The following is a 25628-nucleotide window of genomic DNA, read 5'->3' as shown; positions in this document are numbered from 1 at the left end:
AACAACAAGAACAACACATTTACACTGCCCCACACGCAAATTGGAAACAAAGCCAAAAACACTTTATATCCATCGATGATAAATCAATACTTATTTGATTTGTTTGATCTAATTCCCCAATTCTTGTTTGTATTCGCCTACATCGGGTTTGTTTTTGTTTCGCTCTGTTTGCTTGCAGTTAATTTTCAGTGGCGAGTACACAAAGGCCATGGACAAGGATTGGCATTCGGGCCACTTCTGCTGCTGGCAGTGCGATGAGAGCCTCACCGGACAGCGTTACGTCATCCGGGATGATCATCCCTATTGCATCAAGTGCTACGAGAATGTGTTTGCGAATACCTGCGAGGAGTGCAACAAGATCATTGGCATTGACTCGAAGGTGAGTTGTAATCCTCTTTTTTCTTTTAATTTAATCTGAGCACGAAAACCAGCTTTTAAAAAAAATAATCTGCATTACCTTTTTTTGTTTTGTCATTCTTGTTTCGACTTAAAATAACGATTCCATATTTAAGTGCAGCATTAATCTTTAGGCCAAACAATGCCAAAACAAATTGATTGCATTTGTAAATCGGTTCGGTTTTGTCGATGTTATGGCAGGAGAACATTTTTAATTGCCCCCGAGTGGATTTTTTGAGTTAGAAAATTTGCAAGAATTTAAAAATTGAATGCAGTATGATTCAATAGACCAAACCAAGCCAAAGAAGATTTTATTTATGAGATTCGCATCAGTTTTGACCAAGCTACGCCAGTTGAAAGTCCAAATGGCTCAAATTTCCTTGTAGTATTAAGCCAGAAATATTTAAAATTAACGACAAATAACTTTATTTCATTACATAATCTCAATTTAATTCACAGGATCTATCCTACAAAGACAAACACTGGCACGAGGCCTGTTTCCTGTGCTTCAAATGCAATCTGAATCTGGTCGACAAGCAGTTTGGGGCCAAGGCCGATAAGATCTACTGCGGCAACTGCTACGATTCGCAGTTTGCATCCCGTTGCGATGGCTGTGGCGAAGTCTTTCGTGCAGGTGAATATCATCTATCCATCTATCTCTCTAATAATAGCATACTTTGGGGCGGCATTTGAAAATAGCAAACCAATTCAAGATGATCAGACCTGCAACCGGTTGCCAGTGGGTGGCTGTTAGTGGGTAGGGGGAACTGGGCGCGATGCCATTTTTTGTGTGTGTATGCTTAATACTCTGTCACATTAATTGCACTCGCAGGGCAATTTGTTGCCAACAAGCGACACATTCCATAAATCTCCAATGTGCGCTGCCATATAAACATAAATAACTGGCAAATGCCCTGCAAACAGTTGCCAATTTTAGGGTATTGCAATTTAATGACAGTAAACTCTTAAGTGAATGTAATCGAATACTGTTGCAATAGTTAAATGACCTGTACTTGAATCTTTTTTTGTTTCTTTCTTTTTATTCGGTTATTTGCGTTATTTCTAGGTTAGCTTGGCATAAAAGTCAAAATGCTTACTTTATAATTTAAGCTACAATTCAAAGTTTTAACTGACTACAGGGTATATTCACAGTCTCCATATATTTTGTGTTCGCCCTCAACTAATGAACTTGCTACAGTTGAGTGCGTGCAACGTCCAGTGTGTGCCTGGGGCCCAGTTTTCTGGCTTGGCACGTAAATAAATGCACGATATCTGTTCTCATTTTACGTTGCCTTAGCTGCAATTTGCGCGTTACGAGCACTTTTTGTGTCCCAAGTTTGTTGTTTGCGCCGCTGCTTGAGTTACTGCCTCAGATGCTTGAGACATCCGTCGCAGTAGGTCGATGGACGTCAGTTGGCGGCAGCAAGTTCATTGTCACCACAATTAGGCAGGCAGCTCGATCAGCCCACGCAGAGCCCAACAAAATCAAAAAGAAAAAGAAAAAAAACCAGATGGGGAGTAAAAGTCAGATCATACCTGGCCAGAAGCAGCTGTGTCCCAGGCCCTGAACCCACAGGTGGACGACATTGTTGGGGGCTAAACAAAAGCTGTAAATTGTGACAATCGCTCCAAAGTGTGTTGTTTTCAATTGGAGCGTTGTGCAAATACAACTTAGTTAAAATAAATAAAACACAATTCGACTGCGGCTGTTACTGCTGCTGCGGCTGCTGCTGCTGGTGCTGATGCAGCTGCTTTTGGGTGATACATTTATCAGAGATAAGCACGACGATTCTCATATCAATGAAGTGTTTAAAGCACACTCCAAATTTGGCCGTGACACATGCGTTGACAACGCGGAAAGTGGCCGTTTATTAGCCGCATTACCAAAAGCGGTGATTGTTGTTGTTGTTGTTGTCGTTGGCAGTACACGTTGACATTGCCAATTACGAGGAAAATAAATAAGTTGCAGTTAACATCATCAATGTCAGGCAAACGCATCCCACACGTCTGAATGGCAATCGGAGTGTTATTTGAATATTTGAATATTTGAATGGATTCAGGCACACTCGTGTTTACTTAGACTTCTGTTTGCCAATGGTGGGTTGTTAGCCAAAGCCAAAGCCAAAGCCAAAGCTGACAAGTGTCGTTTACATTGCCAATTCAGGCATTAACTAATTGTCTAATCAAATATATTTCATTTTTTTGTTAATTTGCTAATTTTATTGTCAAAACACAAGCCTTTTAATTGTCGACTTTTTGACCACAATTTGCTTACATCATGACGCCTCCACAAAACCACATAAATTATTGGGAATTATAGCATCTATCTAGCTTGGTGGCGAAAACGCCTTCCCAAATCATCTATGTCATCTATGTTAATTCAGGCGAATGGCCAACAAATTGTGATCAAAATGAATACCACATGGATTCACATTATGCCGCAGTTGTCTATCGAATTAGACTCTGACTCATCAGAATTTATTTATTTATATTCGGATGCTATGCATAGATTCTTTTTTCATTTTCTGTTTTTTTTTTTGGGAATGAAACTTGTTTTCATTTAACACGCTTTTTGTGTTGGCTGTGGTATGATTTGTGTCTTTTAAATTGCAGCGGGTTGAAATATTATTATTAAAGTTCCATGATAAGCGTGTGGAATTGAATTAATGGATTTTATATAGCTATTGTTTTTTTTATTTGCGGCCTATTCTTTAGAACTACTCTATCAAATTAAGCAGAGCCAAACTTGTCTTAAGTACTAAAGTACATATTAGTCAAACTGACTAACGAAAAAGTGTACAGAATATTTCTAGTTTATAATTAAGTTGTAAAATATATGTTTAATATTTCGTCTCATCATCATTGACTATTTCCTCGACTATATGCTATTGAGTATCGTATTGAGTCTGTTTTTAATTGGCATCTCATGAGGGCATTGCATCCACTCAGCTCTTTGCAATTGCACTCCAGATGCAGGCCAACTTCTTCCACTTGAAGTCATTTTGTCGTTAATTGCTTAATTGCTTAATTGATTGCAGATAAAAAGCTAATCGATGTGTACTAAACCATTTGATTGCAGTCCAATTGATTTATTTATTGGTAGCCAAGTCAAAATCCCACACAGAGCTAAGCAGCCAACGCGTGTCTTGAAACATTTCCGTCAACGTCGGCAATTAATCAAATAACACAACACGATTCATACAGCCCCATATAGAGAAAGGCCTTTAGGGCTATATGTCTAACCATAAGCGACTGACAATTTATTAAATAAACGTTGTTACAATTTTCACATCACATCACATCGTGTCACGTCAAGTGACTTGGCCACTGGGCGTATTATATGTTGAAAGTGTTTTGTTGACATTTCCATATCGCATTTCCATATGCCGTTTCCCCAATATGCAAAGTGAGATGCTTGAAAATTATGCAGCATCCCACAGCCTCAACTCAACTGGCTGCTGCTCACCTTAACGCCCTGGCTGCGTGGCAATGTCAAAAGCGGAACAGCAACGACAGCAAACTTGACTTGCAACGTTTAAAAACTCACAAGTATCTGCATAAAACATAAGCAGTCAGTCAGCCAGTCGGCTGGTCAGTCAGCCACTTGGACGGACAGTCAGTCAGTCAGTCAGTCCGTCCGTTTGGGCAACCAGTTCATAATTGCATGAAGAGCCTAAATGGCACCTTGCCTGCCTTGTTATGTCTCTTATGCCATGTTCAACAAGACGATCTTCGCATCTCGGACCAGGGAATTCCACTCAAACTGAACTGAAACTCAAATTCAACTCAAATTCAACGCAAACTCAACGCAAACTCAACTCGTTCGATTGAACGTTAAATTCACCTCACCACAGCGTTTAGCTGTATTTTGTTTACGTTGCGGGTTTTTGTTATTGTCGGCTGTTCTCAGTCTCAAAACGGCTTTCAGAGCGCTTGGCAAGTGCCGCGGATGTAAATCATAATCGAATATTCGAATATTTGAATACCGTGCCGAAAGCAACGTGTTGCATGTTTGATATCAATTGCTATAAACAGAGCCAGCTGTGTATTCAATTTATCTTCACAGTTAAAAAGTATTTCCGCACTTAAAATCTTGTGTTTAGTGCAGCAGCGTTGCTATAAACAAAGACATTGCTTGAAAGATATATTCTGTATTTCTATATATGTTTTTGTAAACAAGCGGTGTAAAGTGGCAATTAACTGCACCAGCAGCAGCAGCAGCAACAGAAGTAGCAGCACCAAAAGTGGCAGCCACACTCGTTAAATGGTTCTGAAACAAAACAGTTGTTAAGCGTTGCGTATGCGCAATATTTGAAATCACACGCACACTGGGTCGTATGCGCATTTTATTTGTGACATTTTAATTTAGCCCACACGCTAAGAGTTGACACTGGCGTGTTGCACAATCAACCGGCCAGAAATGCAACGGTTAATGGGTGTCCAGCGCTCTCGCTGAACGCCTCTGCATATACCGATATCACATATCAACAGAAACAGCAATAACAACAGCTACAACAACAATAAAATGGTTAAGGCAGCTGCTCGAATTGCTCGATAGAAATTGCATACCCAAAACCGGAAACAATTTGAGCTGCTTTTTATATTATTTTTGGCTGCATTTAAAATGTGTGGCGATAGCATCGACGTGTGCCACATTTAAACAGCTAAATGGAAAACATGAAAAGCAGCCAACATGAATATGCACGCAGGGCGTCATCGGATAGGGAGGGAATCGCTTAGCCAGCTACTAGCTGAGCCAGCCACTTGAGTTTGCATTTCTTTTTCTGTTTTTTTGCTTTTTTAATTTTTTATTATTGGTTGTTGGCACTGCAATTGAATGCCAATTGAAATGAAATCGAAATCAATAATAAAATGAAATCACATTGAAATTATGACGAAAAGCTCGACGCGATTAATTGAAAACAGTCAACAGTAAGAAATAAAAAAAAGTAGGGCTCGATTGCTCTTGATAATGTCTCTTCTCCGCTCAGCTCAGCTCAGCTCAGCTGCACTCCGCAGCAGTCTGTTTGCAGCACTCGGAGCCCGCTTAAGCAAATGAATCGAATGCCATTTGTCTTGTGTGGTTTTGTTTTTGTATTGCCGCGCGGCTTACTTATCAGGGACAAGCCATAAAACAGCACTAACAATAGCAACAACAATCAACTTCAACTTCAATTTCTCTTTTATTGATTTCCCCCCACAAATCTGACAAAACTAATAAATCTACACGGCTCTTGTTTTATTTTTTTTATTTATTTTTTCTTCTTTTTTTGTCTGCCCTGCAGCCGTTGACATTTGCACAGGCGGGTCAAATTGACAAACAAAGAGACATCTTTGATATCTTGGCTTAGACGAACTCAGATCGTGATATTAACAAAAAGTTGGCTTAAGTTGCTGGGAAATGTTTCCCAATATTTTGCTAGGGTTTTTTTTTTGACATGGGTTCCATTTTTTTAAATATACATTTTACTTTTTCAATTTATTCAGAGTTGTCACAGAAAACACGCCATATTCATTAAAAAAAGTAGTTAAAAAAAACACCCTTTATAAAAATGTCAACGAATTGCAGTAATTCAATTGAAATTCGAAACTAAGCACAATTTTTTTAATTTCTTTTTTTGCTGATCACTGTAAATAATGTGGAGTGATCATTAAGAATGCAGAACGCGCTCTGTTGCCGATGTTGCCGAGCACTTTCCATTTCAGAGAGTGATGTTATTTGCGGTTGTTGTTTCAGTTAATGCCACGTAATAAGCATTGTCTCAAGTCGCCAATCCATCAATCATTCACTCGGATCACATCTGGCTGTCAGTGCGTGCATTTGACTCCACAGCCGGCTGACTTTGGCGTTCGAATTGTGCGATTTTCAATGTCGCCTCCTCCGATCTCTCTCCACTTGACCTCAGCTGTGCGGCTCTGTCGGCGGCGTTTCAGTAATTTGTTGTGGGCGTCAAAGGCAATTCGTGGGCGATCTCTTTGGCTGTTGTCATGTTGCGACAACAACAACAACAACAAAAACAACACCAAAACCAGTTCAATTAGTTATAATTATGCCAAAGCAGACCGCAAATGCTGAGAAAGCCATATGAATGCGCTACGGTTATTGGTGTCTAGTAATCCGAAACTCTCAGTTCCAATTCTTTGGGCCAACATTCTTGAACTTAATTGCTTGCCCATATATACTACGAAATATACTAGCTGAATTTCCTGTGACCAATATTTCAATTTCCTGCCACAATTTAGAAGCGCGTGCGCAATGAAATTTGTTAGCCAATTTAATTGGTTTCCACTTTTGTTTTACAAAAAGTTAATTATTTAATGATTTATGAAGGCATTATTATTATGTGGCTTGTCGCTCTGTTTGTGTTATTTATAAACATTCGCCAAAGTCTTATTATGAAACTTGTTATTTAGCTAGTAAATATTTTCGGCCGGCGGGGCAAAGTGATGTCATCAAATGCTTTGAGGGGAGACCCGACGTCGCCAAAATTCGTTAGATTACTTACAGACTCATTGAGATCAGTGCTTACTACTTAGATTATAGCATTTTTTTGTCGTGCTAGGCACCAGATTGTATCTCAACTGGTTTCGCCTAAGCCAAAATCCAAAATGAGTTCAACATTGATCATTGGAGCTGCTGGGTGCCGACCCAGTTGCCTTGTGTTCAATTGATGATGGCATCTTAAGCTTAAACTTCTGTCTGCAAGTAAATAGTAGTGTTAGTCAAATCGTGACTTATTAGCCCAGTTTACTGCCAGTCAGTGGCTGCCACTTTAGTGTTGCTTCTGCTGCTGCTTCTGCTTCTGCTGTTGCTGCTGCTGTTTATAAATCGAAACTCACTGCTTAAATAGTTAACTCAGCTGTACATCAATCAACATGACCGACGTGGATGTATTGAGTTCGCGAATGAAGTCACGTTTGCATCTGCAGGCCAAAACGATTGGCGCCGATCGCATTAAGAAGGCCAAGGACAATAATGAGGACATTGCCGTGCTGAGCATGTTCCTGCCAAATGCCAGCGCCGTTGAGGAGAATCGCAGCTTTCACTGCTCCCTGGGCGACTATTGTCGTTTGGGTGATCCCCGTGCCACCAAAGCAGGTAATCACTGAGCGGTTCATAAATAATGCTAATTATTGCCAGCGATACATCATAATTTATCAATATTACTGACCATTTAATGGTCGACCTGTTGCCAAAATTGGTAAAAATGGACACCCACATGGATTAGATTGGTGTGGCTGTGATCAGAGCTCTCAATAACGTCATCGCAGCTTTCGTTAGCGCTGCTGATGAGCTCGTGATGAGTAATTGGAAACAAAAGAGCTACACTGAAAGAAATATTTAAAAAAGTTCTAATCAACTGTGGCTCATATAGATTTAAAGACTTTGTTAACATTTGTACACACAAAATGGCTTACACATTAAACTTTTATTGTATACTAGTTCATAACTTTTTCATATATTATTTACAACTTTTTTTTTGGCTTTAATTTGACGTGATATAAACTTGTTTCTTAACTGCTGTTGACAACACAAAATTAAGGCATAACAATAGAATAATCTGCCCTGACATTATTCCAGTCAATTACCCAACTTTGGCTCAGTCAGTGAACCCATCGCTGAAAACCCTTTTGCCAAACTTGCCCCTCCCATTCTTCTTTTTCTTATTTTTAGCAACAGATTTTGAGCACGCAATAAATAAAAGAAACTGTTTTTGTTTTTTTTTTGTGCAAACACTATTATTTGGCTAAAAGCCGCAAATGGAACTTCTAATATCGTGCTGTGGGATTTGCATTTGTCTCTTCGCAGACTGACAAATTTGAATAATTTTTGCATTAATTGTTATGAAAATGCGAAGCTTTTGGTTGGGGGTTACAATGGGGAGTTGGGGGTCGGGGTGGGGGTGGTGGTGTGGAATGGGAACTGGGTTCCACTTTGTCAGTTGCATGTCAGCTGCACATAATAATAGTCTCAATACATTTTCTTTTTGGTTGGTTATTATTCAAAATTGTGATTGAGTTTCTGTGATGGTTTTGGCCTGAATATGTCTGGAATTTGGGGCTATTTGCAAAGTAGACTGTCTTACTGGGCAAAGTTCAAGGTTGCAATCGAAAACGGAAATTGATTTGTGTCTGAACGCCTTTCCGTATTTTCAGGTACCAAGAAAATGGAATACAAAACCCGGCAGTGGCACGAGAACTGCTTCTGCTGCTGCGTCTGCAAGATGGCCATTGGCACCAAGTCGTTTATACCACGGGAGCAGGAGATCTACTGCGCCGGCTGCTACGAGGAGAAGTTCGCAACGCGTTGCATTAAATGCAATAAGGTATTGCAAGTGCTACACTCACAAAAAGCATATTACTCACAAATTCTGTAATTGTTAATTACAGGTAATCACCTCTGGTGGCGTTACCTACAAGAACGAGCCGTGGCATCGTGAGTGCTTCACTTGCACCCACTGCAACATTACTCTGGCCGGGCAGCGATTCACCAGTCGCGACGAGAAGCCCTATTGTGCCGAATGCTTTGGCGAACTGTTTGCCAAACGCTGCACATCGTGCGTCAAGCCCATCACTGGTAAATATATCTAAATTGAACTATAACTTAAAGAATAAACTGGACTAACTTTTGTTCTTCACAGGCATTGGCGGTACACGGTTCATTTCGTTTGAGGATCGTCACTGGCATCATGATTGCTTTGTGTGCGCCAGCTGCAAGGCCAGTTTGGTGGGACGCGGTTTCATCACCGACGGACCCGACATTCTCTGCCCGGACTGTGCCAAGCAGAAGCTGATGTAAGCTGTGACAGGATCGCAGTGACCGAGGCAAGGCAGGCAGCATCAAGTCAACAACAGCAGCACACAAATGAAGGGATGCTGATCCTAACGGAGAGGAGCAAGCGATAATTAGCCATAAACAAAACAAAACAAATTTAACGAAAAATGGAACAAAACAGCAATAAGCGGAATATATATATATGGAATATATATATGTATTAAACGATATGCATACATAGATACAAACAAAATATTGCCTTACACTTACACATATATTAGATATGAGAATTAGCTAAAAAAAAAATCAAATCAAATCCTAAAATCAAAAAAGCCACAAATTTTTTGTAAAAGTGCTTGTATACTTATTAATTTATAGATCTATAAACACTACTATAGAGCTATATAAACATAGCGAGCGAAAATTATGAAAAGAAAACTCGCTTCAAATCTGATATTTGTTTGTGCTTTACCGTCAAATTGTATAAAATATACACTTATTTATTATTTGTAATTGCATTTGAGCGCGAAAACAAAAGGAAATGTAAAACACATACACACACACACACACATATATATATATATGAACAGTAGCAAATGGAAATACTGTAACTATTGTTGCCACATTGAATAATGTATGTATGTTTATTTATTTATTTTAAGTTCTCCTAACAAACTTAAAACACACAGAATGAAAAGTTTCCTAACCGCGGGTTTCAGTTAAATCACTTGTATTAAAACTCATTTTATGTTTCTTTTATATACTTATTATATGTTATTAAACAAAGCCAACCACATATAAACCCACACACCCACACACACACACACACACGTCCTAGCAATTTAATTGTTTAGTTTTATTTTATGGTTTTGTATTATATACTGAAGCACTTTGCGCAAACTAAATACCCACACACAATATTATTTTACAAATGCCAACAAAATGTCAATGTCCTTAACTATTTAATGAAATTAAAGCTAAATAAATTATTAATAATATTTGTCGATGATTTTATTTTACTTGGTATGGGCTATCACATGGAACATAAATAAACACTTCGAGCACCAAAAGTTTATCTGTTCTGACTCAAATTGGGTTGCTGCATTGGCTAAATTTCACTTAGGCTAAAGATGCGGCATACTTTAAGGGGCTAACAGGAGATACATCTGGTTCTGTGGTGTTCGAATTTGCCGTGTTCCGACTCGAGTGTAAGGCCTTTTTAAAGCCGACTTTCAGGATCTATTTCGGCACCATTCATTCTTGAATGATAATTTTATCATAGTATACACAATGGGATCTCTTTGAGTAGCCGGGTTCAGAGTATATCGAAGTGAGCTCACTCGATACTTGTTTTGTGTTAAGCTGCTTATATAATAAATTATGTTTAATATTTGGATTCTGCTTGATCATTTTTAATATTAAGTAAAACTAAAACATATTTTTTATTAATGATAAAAGCCCAAAAGCGCCAAAAGAATCACGTAAACGCAACAGTGAGTAATGTAAACGCAAAATGAGTAACGTACGCAAAAGTGCAAACTGTTAACGGAATTTTAGTGTCGCCGCTTGTAGTGAATGTCAACCAACCAAAACAATAATAGACGAAAGATGGGCAGTAAAGAAACGCCGGATTTAAAAATTATACTGGAATTCGGGTAACAAATGTTAATATGTATATTGCGCTGCATCGTAATAAGCTTATTTCCAGAGCTGGGGCAGAGTTGCTATTTGGAAATATCAAAAAGCGACAACTTTCGCTGAACGGTGCACAAAAATGTGAGCTTCGATCAACATTTTGTTTAATTTTCTGTCAGCAATAATAGTTAATTGCAGGGACAATTGCGGAGTTGCTTAAATGGATGCATGCGAACATCTTAACAGAGCGTGCCGAGCTCTTCATACAGGGAGACACTGTGTAAGCGCCAATTGGCAACACAGCACGTGTAGTTTGCAATTGTCATTTAATTTCTTGTGTGTTTCAGACGACCCGGCATTCTGGTGCTGATCAACGATACGGATTGGGAGCTACTGGTGAGTCAGCTTCAAATCTTTGTGTTCCATTTAGTTAAGCAAATTCTCAATTGCAGGGAGAGCTGGAATATGAGCTGCAACCGAATGACAACGTCCTCTTTATATCTACACTGCACGGCGGCTAACTGCAACTTTATGTTTACTAATATATGTTATTTGTAATAAAAAAAATATTAGATATAAAACTTAATATAAATCAGAATTACGTCCCTCTACCAAAAATGGCAAAGGCCCACATGATGGTTCGGGTTGTAAAATTTTCTTCATTTCAAAAAGTTCGTTTGTTCATCTTCTATTTATACAACGTTGATGGCAAATAAACGGTTGGGAATTATAAGGCAGTTGTTGAAAATACGAAATCGATTTACGATTCTGCTTGTCGAAAAGTTGAGCATAATTATAAAAAGGTATTTTCTTATTCCTGCATTAATTCACGGGGTTTTTGTATAGTTCGAAGCAACATTTATTCAATTCTTTGCTTAAATGTATACATACATTATTCATATATTAAAGATATGCAATTATTTATGTATATTTTCTTTACGATACTTTAAAAATAGGCACTTAATTTACATATATTAACTAACTGTACGTTATGAATTTCGATCTTGATATTTTGGACGCAATGCAACGTTCATTTCGGCTGGCACTATGTGTTTGTGTGTGTGTGTTGTGCCCCTCGATTTTTGAGTGTGTGTTTTATTATTTGAGTGTGGGTTGCTCGAGTAGATTAAGGGGGGCTGATTAATAGCTATGAAATATATTTCGACATTGACACATTGAATTCAATAATTTCAAATTTTCTAAAAACAGAGGAAATGAATAACTGAAAGAAATGCATCCAGGGCAAATAATACAATAGGATGGAGATTTATGACAAATTAACACGAACTAAAATCAAATAAATAATAAATAACAAAAATAATATTTATAATAATAAGTATGTATGTATAATATGATAATCTGAATCTGGTGAAACCGTTTTTTCTTTTCTTTTCTTTTCCTTTTTTTTTTTTTTTGCTAAAGCTATGTATACTTTTATTTTTTCAAAATAATTATTCGGGGCATCGTGGAATTTTGGAGAATTTCACTTATTGCTGTTCTCGGGAGCTGCCGACTCGGCGGCATGGGCGTACGACTTGTAGCGACGCAGGATTACCGTCGAGGTGCTAGAACTGGCCATGGATGCAGCTGTACCGGATGTAGACCAACTGGCCCGATTGCCCGACAATTGTTCCGCTGCGGCGTGGACGGCGTGATGTTCCTGATCCGGCGTTATGGACATGTCGGATAGAATGCCGCTCTCTATATAGTGCATAAGAGTATATATATATAAGGAGAGTGTCAAAGTTGTTGTTGTAGGAATATCATTCAACATCGAGCCAAAAGAACATGCAGCACGGAGAGGTACACAAATTACTAAGGGAGTATTTACAATTGTGTGTGTGTGTGTTGAACTAATACTGTAGGAGTGTATAGGAGTGTATTGGTGTATGTTTATATACATGGGAAACATGAAACATTAAAACAAACAAACAACTAAAAGCAACATAATTGTGGGTGCCTAGAAGAAGTAGCACAATTCAAGCTCTATACCCATGGATAGCTGGCTGACAAGTGTCGTGGAACGCTTGTGTTGACGCTTATTGCTTCGGCTCGAGAAGCTGCTGGTGAACGTGGGCGTGCTTTGGATCCTGGACGTATCTGGCTCGCTGCTGTTGCTCAGCTTCAGTGCCTGAGTCTCGTTGATTAGCTCCAATGTGGCAGTATTGTTGTTATTGTTATTGTTGTGGCTGCTACCAGCCATCTTGCTAAAGCTTAGATTCAAGCTGTGGCGTCCAGTCTCGCAGCCACCGCTGATGGAGGAACTGCTGGTGGTGCTGGTGCCGCTGGACAGCGAACTCTCCGAGATGAGCGAATTGGGACGACGCATGCTGCCCTTGCCAGGTTCCGCATGACGCAGCTTGGGTGCTGTGAAGCAATCAACGGATCAAGAACTGCATCTAGTCAAACTCTGAATACTCACTTTTGTTTAGCTGGGCTAGCGGTATGGAACGGTCGCTGATCTGATTGTTGCTCGGACGTATGTCCAAGCAGGGCTTGCTGCCAATGCCCATCGAAGACATCTCCGCCAGGCGAATTTCTAAGAGAAGAACAGAAAAGTGTTTAGAAAAATATGCTCCAAAAATTTCTTTACCTTTATCGGATATTCTGAATATTTTCATTTATTTTTATTACTGATGTATTGGCGACAACTTACCTCGATTGCGCTTCGCCTGTTTCCAGAGCAGTTTAGATATCTCCTCCGTCCAGGCATTCTTAATGTCCTCCGACATGCACTGCAGCATCCAAGTGTCGTCCGGCTTGCGTTTTCTAAACCAAATCTCAAACTTGGTCGTCGAGTCACCCGTGTGAGCCGTCAGTCCAATGTCCGAGGTCTTGATACTGTTCTTGTATATGTAAATGTCCAGATTCTGCACGTAAAAGAGCGATAAGCTGCTGACTTGGGCAAAAAATGTGTCGTGAGGCTTACCTTGTGATCGGGAAAGCGACGCGCCTTGCTGAACAGCACCAGCTCCTCGAAGAGGAACACCTGACGCAGTGTTTTCTTGCCGCCGCGTCCCTGCCAGACGAGGAACTCGTTCTGACGCAGCAGTCTTCCTTGCTCCTTTACATTCACATCGCAGTCGCGCAGCGAATCCATGGCCAGCAGATCGTTGCCGTGGCGCAGCTGAAACTTGACCATCTCCTCGGCCCGCTGCAGTTCCTCCACATCGGCGGCTATCTCCTGGAGCGCAGCACCCTCTACACTCTTCACCGCCTTGACCAGCTGCTGCAGGAGCAGGGCATATTTACCCATTCGCTGCACCGGCTTCAGCAAGTACGAAGCGAGGTCCATTTTGTCCTGCAGCTGGAGCTGCTTCGGCTTGAAGAACGAGCTGCCATACTCACTCAGCAGGGTGTCGCTCTTCGGCTTGTTCTTGTTGTACAACGCATACAAATAGAACTTGGACTCCATTTCGAGGAAGGCAGCGCCCACCTTTAAGGGATTGCGCTCGTAGCGCTCCAGTTCGCCCAGGAAGTGCGAATTGTGGAACTCAAAGATCTTCTCAATATTGCCAAAGATCACGTTCCTCTGGCCGCGCAACGGCTGCGGTATATCCTCGCGCAGCAGCTCATCAATGTAGTTCTCGATTACGTAGTACAAGGATCGCACATAGTCGCGTTCGGTACCAATCATTTCGCGCATGATTAATAGAAGCGTTCTGCGAATTATTATGGAATTTATATAGAAATATGTACAGAAGTGTATCATACAGAAGTGCCTGAAGAGACAGATCAATACTTTCCAGGGCGTTTTAATCATGGACTGATATCTGATAAAGTTGGAATCGCAATTCTAACTTGATTTACATGTTAAAATGATATACACTCAGAAATCGCTTGAAGGAAAACTTATATATAACTATAACTTTGTCAAAAATGACTGGCTAACCTATGAAGGAGGTCACCAGCAATCTACATGCCAAGTTTGGTGACTCTACTTTTGACTTACTTTTGTATTTTTGGTTCCAAACAGCTGAGCTCCTCCAGCTTGGTCAGCTCCATATTGGAGTCATGGCACTGGAGATGAGCATTGGCCTCCATGGGCGAGTGCATGTCCATGTAGCGTTTCGTGGGTCGCTCAAAGCACTCGTCCTCGAGTAGCTCGTCGTGACTAAGAGAAGGAGTACAGATCAGTTTCAGCTACTGACCATTCTTTTGGTTGCTGCCCATTCTCTATTCAATACTCACCTCTTCTCGTTGAGGCTCTGGCAGGAGCAGATGCGGACCAGTTTTGGATTGCGTTCGCAATTGTCACAGACTCCGACACCGGAGTCGGCAATTTTCGATTGCTGCTCCTCGCCCTCACCATCGGCATCGCCATCGCCATCGCAGTCGTTATCGTTGTCGTGCTCCTCATCCGGTTCGTCCATGTCCTCCAGATTGTGACTCTCGCGCCAGCAGCTGCAATGGCTGCCACTGGGAGCCCCATCAAATGAGCTGCCGTTGCCGGAGCTGCAACGATAACTGTCACGTTTCGCTGCTGCCTGCGCTGGCGTGCTGCTTGCTGCCGGCTGTGGGCTAATCTTCCTCATGGCCGGCAAATGTTTATCAATTAAGGCCGTGGCGCCCAGCTCTGCGGCCAGACGCTGCAGTTCCTCCAGTGCGGCAGTTTCGCGCTGATGCTGTGTCAGCAAATGCAACAATCGGGCTCCGCCCTCAATACGCTCCCGTGTCTTTTCAAGTTTATCGGAAAAAAGATCCAGTGCGGTTTTCAAATTGCGAGCGCTTTCGCTCAGCACGGATATCTTATTGGCGGCCAAGTGCAAGTCACGACCCTTAGCCAAGTGTTTCTGTTAATATTAATTTGAATATATTATATCAGTTTATATAGATAATTATGTTACTTACCCTGGCAATAAAATAGTATTTCTCAAATTCCAGCTCCTGTGCCTTCAGCTGTGCCTCGCTGTCCAACTGTAGCTGAGCGAATTTTTGCAAATTATCAGCTCCATCATTGCCCAGCCAAGAGGTGACCTACAAATATTGAAAAGAGAGCACAGATTGAGTTCAGTGATGAACCTTCAAACTACTATGCACCAGCAGTATTAGTTGTAACTGCGCCCACGCTTTATTCAAGGTTTCCCATTTGTATGTTCGATCGCCAACGATGAAAAGTGAAACTCATATAAATCGATCGGTAGACGATCTAATTAGGCTCCACTTTACAAATTAAAAGCCAATCGAGCACAAATCAAATCAAATGATTCCTCAATGGGGTATTTCTAAAGCGCTCAAATCTCCCAAGTGTATTGAAAGCAACAACGACAACAACGACAACAACGACAACAATAACAGCGACAGCAAACAGCAAACAACATCCACGGGCCAATCAACGATCTCACATTGATAATTTTGTAGGTCTAACCAATTTTTAATCACCTGCTGCGTCCAATTGAATTGATACAATCGATGATGCGACGAATTATGGGCAGGGAGCACCAAAGACGCTGAGCTGCACTAACTAACCAGCTTCCAGCCTACCAGCCAACAGCTTACTGCTTACAGCTTGATGCTCTCAGCTCAGCATTAAGCTGCCAGCTGGCGGCTGGCGGCGCGTGTGCCGCGCTCCGCATTCACTTTCCGTTTTTGGGTTGCCACTGGCGATCTTTGGCTTTGAGATAATGCCTCTCGGCTACATTTGGGGGCATGTTCACGTCCTCCCCAATGAATGAAAATCTAAACTGCCATTGAGCAAGACAGAGTGAGAGAGAGAGAGAGAGAGAGGCGGGGGTGGTATTGCTGAGCCAGCGTCAACTGTTCCAGTTTCACAGTTGCCACACAATCAGCAGCCGGGCAGAGACAGAGACTCCAACTCGGCCTCGGACTCGGACTCGAGACTCTTCATGCTCATCAGATATGGCAGGCAGGCATGATCGTATAAATATAAACATACTACGTATAAGCATGTGCAGCTAATATACAGGGGGTTGCACTCACTGAGGCAAGAGCTTTTTTATGGGGCACACATTCGGATTTTAAGTGACTGTTCCAAATGAAAATGCTGTTGATGCCATTAAGGAACTATCAGCAGTTTGAAATAAAGATTTCACGAATTGAAGATATATTGCCTCAAGACATAAAAGCAAAAAATTGAATGGAAGACTTTTAATAGCTGACTGTCAGTTATAAAAGTTGCAATGCAATTTAAGTCGATTTTTTCAAATGGTTCTTGTGGCCGATGCTGGCGGCCTTTTTCTTATCATTTCTGGGTCTCTGCCAAGCACTCACATATATTCATTAAATAAATAAAATAGTTATAAGTCACTCTGACCGCTTTAAAGATATGCAGCGAAAGCATCTCGAAATGTTTAATACCAATTTATATGTTAGTTGCACTTGATTTCTTTCATTAAGCCGGTCCAAGGTATTAAAAGCAAACAATAGAATTGGAGAAACAAACAAGTCATCTACACTTTCTGCACATACTTCGGCTTCGAACACATCACAGATGACACACCCTGTTTTTAATGGAGCCGGCTCAGTTGCTTGCATTGTTTACATGATTGAGGGGCGCGGAAGGCCTCTTTATTGAGTGAGACAGAGAGAGAGAGAGAGATTGCCGCACAGCGATTGCCACACACAGAGGCAAAAGTCAATAATAAATAAATTAATTGATTTAGTAAATCGTTGTTGGTTCAATGCAATTTTTAATGCCCCAGCGATAAGAATCCAACCAGCAGCAAAAAATGACTTATGAGTGACTCGAGTGAAATCATAAAACACAAAAAAAAATACACACACAAAAAAAAAACACGAAAATCCAAAACAAAACTATGAACAAGTTTCAGTTGGATGCACGTTAAATGTGGCTCTAATGATGAGACTGCTACTGCTGCTGCTGCTGTTGCTGCTGTTATTGACTCACATAGTTGGCTATTTGGGCTGCCAAATGGCTGGCAGCTGTTTCGCGCTCCGACCAGGAGGAGTAGGAGGCGCAAGAGGAGGGGGCCGAGCAGGTGGAGGCGGAGGCGGAGGTGGAGGTGGTGGAGCCGCTCATCGCTCGTATTGTGCTCGAAATGTGATAACAATTAACGTTGCCCGCTAAGCGCGACAGCAGCAACAACAAACATGCCACAGGCAGCTCAGAATTGCGACTGGTACTGAAAACTGAACAACTGAAAAACTTTAAAACTGGAAACAACAATCGCTGCGAATCACCGCCAATCGCCGCGAATTGCCGTCAATCGTTAGCCCTCACTTGCTCACACTGATGATGATGATGATTGTGATTTGTAGACCCCGTCGTCATCTTCACTGAATGAAATTCCAACAAAATAAAAACAATTAGTCTGTGCAAATATATATTGTGCATTGGAAACTGGAAGCGCCAAGTCGCCGGCCCAGGCTGATCGTAATGATGACGCTGATGTTGTTATTGTCTTATTATTATTGTTGTTATTGTTGTGGTTTCAATTTGCGTAGCTAAGCAAATATGTTAGCAATGAACACACAGAAATACACTGCTCCGAATCTTCAACTGCAGCTGTCTCTATCTATCTATGTGGCGAAGAACTTCATGATAAGCTATGCTTTGACTATATTACTATTATTTGCCAGCCAGTGGCAGCAGCAGCTGTCAGCGGCGGATGTTGTCTTTTGTTTTTATTCTTTGTCTTTTGATAAGCAACGAGGAGTTGACTGCACTCCATATCAATGCCTACGTACTGCATTCATACATATAAAGTAACCATGCTGATGATGATCGGCACATCATAGAGAAGCTGTTTTGTAGGCGTTGGTGTTTGCTGTTGCTGTTGGTTGTGCTGTTGGTGTTGGTGTCTCTGACATAAAACGCAAATTTAACGTGACAGTTTAACAAGTTGATCGCATGCGCCATAAAACACATGCAACACCTACAACAACAACAACAACAACAAATAAACACGCAGCACGAACAACCACAGCAACAACTATGTTGCACCGAGCATGCGTGGCTTCCAGTCGTCTGTGGCAACTGTGGCAACTGTTGCTGCTGAAGCTGCGGCTGCTGCTGCTGCTGCTGCGGCTGCTGTCTTGTAATTTACGCAAATGTCGCGTATTTATCTCACAGCCATAAACATTTTTTAAGCCACAATATCGAATTTATTTTGACACTTTACAAAGTTGTCGCCATTGTTGTTCTTGTGCTTGTTTGTTCTTTGCTATCATAGAAAATTCCGACAGCTATTTGGATTTTAGCTTTAGCTTCGGCATCGGCATCGGCATTGGCCTCAGCTTTGGGTTCTGTTTCTATTTCTGGTCTTATGTAATTTATTTGAAGTACGTCTTAAATGATATGCATTCCCCTCTTTTGCGATTCGGGCTGTCTCATTTCAGCATGGCTAATTTGTTTGGTCTTCATGCTGTGTTCTTTAGTTCTTCATTTGAGCATATCATGTTCATTTTATCTTGTGGCTCTTAAGTTTTTACTATTTTAATGGCCATGTCGTGTAATTTGCCTGCTTATTTATGGCAGTTACTCAGAAACTATAGCGCCGATAACTGCGCTCAGCTTGGCTAAGTGGACTGTGCGACAAAACAGAGAGGGGCGTGCCGGAGTGGCAGGCAGGCAGGCAGGCTGGCAGTCAGGGAGGGTGAGATATCTGAGTGGCATGTGTGCGCCAAAATGAGACATCAAACACGAATGCTGATTGTAAATGAAAATACTTGAAACTCAGCGGAGCCTTAAATTATAATGGAAACAACAAGCAAAAAGCGTTAAATGGGTGAAACTAAAACTGTCACCGACTCTAACCAATCTTAATTCGACATATATTTTAAAAAACTATTTTGAGCTGGTTTAGTTTTGTTTTTTGTCGAAAGGCATTTCTCAAATGTTCAAAACTAAAATTTTAAGTCAAAAGTTGGCAAACAAATTAAGAGTTGGTTTTTCGTTTTATCGACTATTAACTTTGATATTCCAAATAAATTATTTAAAGTCGGTCATTTTCGTTTGTTTGAACTTTATGTCTCAACTAAAATTGCCAATCTGAAATGGGTTAACTAGAAATTTGAGTGGACTCTGTGACTTTCAAAGCATCGTTAAAACAAAATAAAGAAAAAAAAAATGGTTTTCTCCATAAGTTAAGTAAGTAGTGTGCTCGTGAAGTTTGGGTTTGGGTTTGGGTTTGGAGTTTAGTGCCTGGCCTGGCCAGCCTCCAAATATTTAATTATGGATTTGTTGGGCGAAGCACGCCTGGCTGCATTTTTGGTGAGCTACTACTACTACTACTACCACTACTACTGTGCTCGTCTGTATAATAAAGCAATTTCGTTTAACTATTTGACGCCAAAAGGCGATTACAATTTTACTTATTTTTCACTTTCCAAAGCATAAGCAGGCAGAGCAGGAGTGCTGTGAGGAGAGATGAGATGAGAATTGGTGAGAGGAGTGGTGTGGGGACTCACGCACAAAGTCATAAATTGTGGCCACAAAAGGCCAAGACGTTAATGTGGTGACAATATTGCATGCAACCGACTTGTGGCTTGGTCGAAAAGCGGCTTTGCTGCTGGTGCTGCTGGTGGTGTTGGTGGCGGTGCTGCAAGTGCAACAAGTTGTTCAGCTGGGCTGTGGCAGTGACAGTGACTGCAGCTTATCTGCTGGAATCACAGACAGACGGACAGACAGACGGACGGACGTGACGACGCTCGAAAAAAGCAAAAAGCAAAAAGAAAAAAAAAATGAAAATGATGACAGCTGCTGATGAAGTTGACGATTTCTAAAAATGCGTGTAAAATTAGTGTTAAAAAACATGTCAAACTCAATACGACAGTTACATTTTGACATGCCCCGAACGATGTCGGCGACAACAATTACGTTTTGTTCGCTGTCACTCTATCAGAGAGTAGCCAGTTGGCCAGGCTTACAGCCAGATATTGTGTCTATGTGTGTGTGTGTGTGTGTGTGTTTGTCTGTGTTTGGTTAATTCAATAAATACGCAGATGCAGACATTCTAGGCGGAAACTTTGCAGCCTTGGGCGATGTCTGCCAAGCTAAGCGTATGATTAACGTCCACATTGATGACACACAGACGCGCAGCAAGCAGCAGCACCAGCAGCTCCAGCAGCACCAGCAGCTCCAGCAGCACCAGCAGCACTTGCAGCACCTGACGTATCATCAGCAGTAGTTGCAGTTGAACATGGAGATGAAGATGAAGATGAAGAAGTTGCAGCTGTGATGGCAGTCAACTATCTGTATGCATCTTTGGGGCATTGTTTGTTCGCGTGGCGAATTTGCATGCATGCAACCGGTTGCACTTGCAGCCAAGTATCTCAGCCAATAATGTACACTCAAAATAACAAGAATACCTTATATCTACTTGGTAACAGCTAACAGAAATATATTTGAAAATTATGGATAAACAGCAAGTGTTTCAATAATAAATCTATTTGGCAATACCAGAATTCCATCTACTATTATTGTTTTCAGTGTGATGTTTTCAGTGTGATGTTTTTTTGAGTGTAGCATATCTCATGTCCCAGGCGAAGATGTTTCTGCTCTTCAGCTTAAATACATGCAGCTATTATTAATGCCCCTGTGAATGGGTCTACGTCTGCGTCTCCGTCTCCGTCTCAGTCTCCACCCTCGTCGTCTTCGTCGTCATCGTCATCGCCTGCTTCTCCATCTCCGTCTCCGTCTCCGTCTCAGTCTCAGTTTGGATCTTCTCTCCTCCTTAAAATTGTCGACACTAAATAAGCCTTCATATTTCATGGCCAGTTTTGGCTGCTGACCGAATTCTATGCAGCCCGTTCTCAAGGTGCCGGCCAGCTGCAGTTATGCAAGCAGCAGCCACCGCATTCCTGGCTGCCTCGAGGACCCCGGGTTCGAATGTCAAAGGCCATAAATAAGCCAGGCGTTGCTTCCGCAACAAACATGTCGCTGTGGTCACCAGTGGTCAGCAGCCATCAGCAACTGTTGCTGCTGTTGTTTTTGCTTTTGCTGTTGGCTGTTCGCTGTTGGCTGCTAACTGCAATTCAAGGCGCGAAACAATTAAACATAGTTTTCATTGCACAAAGCCGCCGACAGTGCGCAAATTAATTTGAAAAACGTTCGATGCTCAAAGAAAGCGCCCCAAACAAATCCAATTTCACTTCAAGCGCTTGTGTATTTTATCTTTATCTCCCATGCAGCAATCGGCCAAGACGCGTCAACTCTTTCACCAGCTAACCAACCAACCAACCAACCAACCAACAGCAGCAGCAGAAACACCCAAGACTACACACCCAGTCAACACTTTTGGCCATAACTGGAGCTAAACTCTATAAACCTCCCCTCAACCCAACCCGCGCAAGTAATGCAGCCGATCAACAATTTAGATATAATATCGCATATCGCATCATAATGTCGTCGTTGTCGTTGTCGCCGTTGTTGTCGTCTTAGTTGTCGTTGTCGTTGTCGTTGTTGCTGTCGTCGTCGTCGTCGTCTTCGTCTTCGTCGTTGTTGTCGTCGACCAACAAAATGGCGACGGCGGCATCTTTTTTCGCACCTTGTTTGAATGCGCGCCTAATGGACGACAGCGACATTTGTTAGGTGGCAGAGTTGCATTCGCATTCGCATTCGCATTTGGCATTGATTTCTGCCGTTAAAGCTTAGTTTAGTTGCGGCACGTTAGTTAACTACATAAATATACTGATTTCATTAGACAAAACCAGGCCAACGAAGATCTAATACACTACACTGCAATAAATTCACGGAGAACAAATTAAAAAGTATTCGACATTAGCTAGAATAGCATCGTTTGCATTTATATTGATCCATAAATAACCAAAACCTGTCAACATTGATGAATAACATTAGCTCTTAACCCTGTCACCTTTGTCAAAGTTGTGTCAGAAATTGTAAGCAAAAAATTATTATTTATATATCAGAATATATTTAAAATAATCATCTATTATATTTAGAAAAGTTCCTTAAGAGTTGTCATTTCATGGATCAGTCCGAAGTTCAACAACTAATTTAAAGTCTGAATTGTTTTTCTAAAACATTTGAAATTGCTGATAAGACCTTAAACAGATTCAACTTTCTACGGAAACTAAGAAATGTGCTTGAGTTACTGCCTTTTCCCACGGCTAGAGTTTAACTAACTGACTGGCGATTTGTTATGAGAAATTAACAATGATCTAGACAAAAGTTAGAGCATTCAGCGGACAACAGTGTTCCACAAAAATTGGTAGCTGTCAACGGCTTTTAATTGAAAGCGTGTTGGTGTTAAATGTTTATAGTAAGTTTAAGTATAATATTTGCGGCGATCGTGATATGACAGAGAGAAAGAGAGAGAGAGAGAGAGAGAGGCAGACAGTCAGTCAGTTAGTCAGATCGATAGACAGCCTTGTCAGTCTTATCGCTGAACTACTTTTGAATGAAAACTAATGAAATGAACAAGCTGCGGGCTACGAGCTGTTAGTGAAGCCATCATCATCATCTATGAAGCAATCAATGGACAGTTCAAGCTGCCAACCAGCCAGCCAGCCAGTCAGCCAGTCAGTCAGTCAGTCACTTTGTCAGTCAGTCAGTAAGTATTGCAAAATAAAAAATCGATTGAAAATCGCACAAGAAACGTATTTAATTTCTTTAACCTTGCTTTCACTTTTCTCATTAACTTTTCGTCGGCAATTAAAATTCAATTTTTGACCAATGCCAAAGTTTTGATAAATCGCCGAACATTTCTCAAAAGGTGGAGAAGCGTGTGAAAAACGTCCGAAAAGAAGACAGCTTGAAACCCGAACAGCAAAACGGCCAATAAAATGGAAACGTTAACAAGGCGCTGCAAATTTTTAAATGCCAATTTCCTTAAATTATTAAATGAAATTGAAGATGCAGGAGCCGTTTATCTATCAGATACAACTACCAGTACGAGTACGAGTACGAGTACGAGTACCAGTACGAGTATCTCCGTATCTGCGTGTCGTGTGTTTCCAATTTGACATACTTTGTTGGCCCCTAACAACAACAACAACAACAAACACCAACGCCGGAATGTACACACATGCAACAATCATAATAATAATGGCAAGACTTAATAGTAGCGCGAAAGTATGACGAATATGTAAACGCATCCAAGGAGGCTGAAGCTGATGTTGAAGCTGAAGCTGTAGTCAGAGCCATTGCTATATTTGGCTTCCTTTATGACTGCGCTAACTAATCCCACAACAAATTATTGTGATTAATCAGCGAAATTGCATTAGCGGATGCTACGAAGACTCTTTGGGAGCGTTGGGCGTTGCTGCAACTGTCACTGGCGCTGATTAAGCGCCGCTGCAGCCAAGATTACCCATGGAAGATTACGCGAATGAGCTGAGCTCCCAGCTACCGCCCAGAGCCACCGATTCACCACCACAGTCCACAGTCGTTGCCAGAGTCTCAGCCAAGTTGTGGGTGCGTGCGTGCTCAATTATGCACACGGCAGCTGGGAGAAGGTCTGCGTCTTGAAGCTGGGTTAAAGGTACACGACGATCATGAATAGTCATTCATCTGCCTGGCGACCCTTGGAAGTGGCAGCGTGTTGGGCTGTGCTGAGGCGGGATCGAGACTTTTGCGTGCTATCCATTAACAAGTCAATTAAAATGCCAGGAAATGGAATTGAATTGAAAGTGCAACAGCAGCAGCAACAACAACAACAACGAGTTGCAACTGCTGATGCGCTAATGCCAAACTCTCGGAATCTTGGCAGGCTTATCTAACGGCTCCATTTGCATGACCGACTCGCAAATGGCTACTGCCAACGCCTGGCTACTGCCGGCCACTGGGCGAACTCGTTGTGCACATTAAGCGGATGCGCGTAATAAATTAATAAATCCAAGCATTAAACGCAATGCATATTCAATTAACAATGTCAGCTGTGGCTGCAGTCGTATCTGCCAGATACATTTGGCATTTCGAATGTGGATGGCGCATTTCCTGTAGACAGCCCCAAACACTCAACTGTTTCCCTATCTCCTCAGTAAACTTTTGTTATCATACTGCAAACTACCCCAACTTTAAGCTTTATATGTGCACATCCAATAAAGTTTCAGGTTTCAATGAAACTAATTGCAATACATTTATGTTTCGAGAGAGAGTTTTGGCTTTGAGTTATAAAAGTGGCCTAAATTTGAGAAAGTCAATTGGCAGCGGGAAAATGTTGACCACTCGTAGATATTTTGGAAGGATGTTCAATATGAAATGTTTCTCGATTGAATTGCAATATTATTTTAGATAGCAAACAATTACCAAAAGTGTCATTGAATGGAGAACTCACCTCGTTGATCTCCTCCTCGAGGGCACGCTGACGCGTCAGTTGGCGCAGTCGCTCGCGTCGCTGCTCCGTGAGCTGCTCCAGACGCTGGGCGGCACGATCCACTTCGCTGTAGAGGAGCGTCACCTTGCGCAGCTTATGAGTCGCATCCGAATGATGAGTGATGGTTGCATCGCCAGCAATAATAGCTGTGGCAATGGGTGTTGTGGTTGTGGGTGGTGCTGGTGGCTCATTTATGGCAGTGGCCGCTGCCTGCAAGCGGAGCAGCTGTGTGGCGCCATGCTTGCGCAGATTGTGCAGCTGTGAGTCCATGAGGGCACGGCTGAGGGCACGATGCTGACCGTAGAGCTGTCGACGAGTTGGCAGCCCCAGCAGATCGGCGGCGCGTATGTCGCTCAGTGCGCCGACGAGACGACCGCCAGCAGCGGCACACTGACGCTGGAACGCCTCCAGCTGGGCAAAGAACTCGCGCCACTTGCGCGCGTCGTGATGATGCTGGCCCCGGAGCGCACCGCTCGGCAAATGCGATGGCGCAACACTTGTCGTGACTTGGTCCACGCTAATGAATTTAACCAAATGCGATGCAGGCAACTGCGACTGCGACT

The 25628-nt window shown here is 41.8% G+C and overlaps 3 protein-coding genes across 9 annotated transcripts in view; 2 read left to right on the top strand and 1 right to left on the bottom strand.

Annotated features, from left to right (window-relative positions):
• LOC6557733 (four and a half LIM domains protein 2) overlaps positions 1-10095 on the top strand; it is a 58448-nt gene extending 48353 nt beyond the window's left edge. For 5 of the 7 annotated variants that reach the window (XM_043215297.1, XM_043215299.1, XM_043215298.1 and 2 more), the window contains 5 exons: positions 179-379; positions 856-1030; positions 8554-8723; positions 8788-8974; positions 9039-10095. In XM_043215297.1, coding sequence (XP_043071232.1) covers positions 179-379; positions 856-1030; positions 8554-8723; positions 8788-8974; positions 9039-9196 — 891 coding nt within the window. In that variant the 3' untranslated portion in view covers positions 9197-10095. Of the gene's footprint in view, positions 1-178; positions 380-855; positions 1031-4309; positions 4470-7247; positions 7496-8553; positions 8724-8787; positions 8975-9038 lie in introns of those variants that run through there. The other 2 variants (XM_001984638.3, XM_032741975.1) reach the window with 2 other exon arrangements.
• Positions 10096-10752: 657 nt separating this feature from the next.
• Positions 10753-11421, top strand: LOC6558782 (ubiquitin-related modifier 1 homolog). The gene is made up of 5 exons (XM_001984639.3): positions 10753-10827; positions 10881-10948; positions 11006-11087; positions 11155-11203; positions 11260-11421. The coding sequence occupies exons 1-5, from the start codon at positions 10781-10783 to the stop codon at positions 11326-11328; spliced, it is 315 nt and encodes a 104-aa protein (XP_001984675.1). The 5' UTR covers positions 10753-10780; the 3' UTR covers positions 11329-11421.
• Positions 11422-12147: 726 nt separating this feature from the next.
• Positions 12148-25628, bottom strand: part of LOC6558490 — a 47846-nt gene continuing 34365 nt past the window's right edge. Inside the window, exons 9-17 of the mRNA XM_032741168.2 lie at positions 25027-25620; positions 15659-15784; positions 14999-15600; positions 14760-14921; positions 13737-14469; positions 13464-13677; positions 13230-13346; positions 12800-13174; positions 12148-12508 (exon numbers count right to left, since the gene is read on the bottom strand). Coding sequence (XP_032597059.2) covers positions 12291-12508; positions 12800-13174; positions 13230-13346; positions 13464-13677; positions 13737-14469; positions 14760-14921; positions 14999-15600; positions 15659-15784; positions 25027-25620 — 3141 coding nt within the window. The 3' untranslated portion in view covers positions 12148-12290. The remainder of the gene's footprint in view (positions 12509-12799; positions 13175-13229; positions 13347-13463; positions 13678-13736; positions 14470-14759; positions 14922-14998; positions 15601-15658; positions 15785-25026; positions 25621-25628) is intronic.

This window comes from Drosophila grimshawi, unplaced genomic scaffold (genome assembly GCF_018153295.1).
Source record: "Drosophila grimshawi isolate 15287-2541.00 unplaced genomic scaffold, ASM1815329v1 contig_44, whole genome shotgun sequence".
In the NCBI taxonomy this organism is placed as follows: domain Eukaryota; kingdom Metazoa; phylum Arthropoda; class Insecta; order Diptera; family Drosophilidae; genus Drosophila; species Drosophila grimshawi.
This window is presented reverse-complemented; position numbering and strand designations above follow the sequence as displayed.

Coding starts and splice junctions, on each gene's coding strand:
- LOC6558782 (XM_001984639.3), top strand. CDS start 10,781: ATGGGCAGTAAAGAAACGCCGGATTTAAAAATTATACTGGAATTCGG. Junction 11,088..11,154: donor TTCATACAGGGAGACACTGT/GTAAGCGCCAAT, acceptor TGTGTGTTTCAG/ACGACCCGGCATTCTGGTGC. Junction 11,204..11,259: donor ATACGGATTGGGAGCTACTG/GTGAGTCAGCTT, acceptor TCTCAATTGCAG/GGAGAGCTGGAATATGAGCT.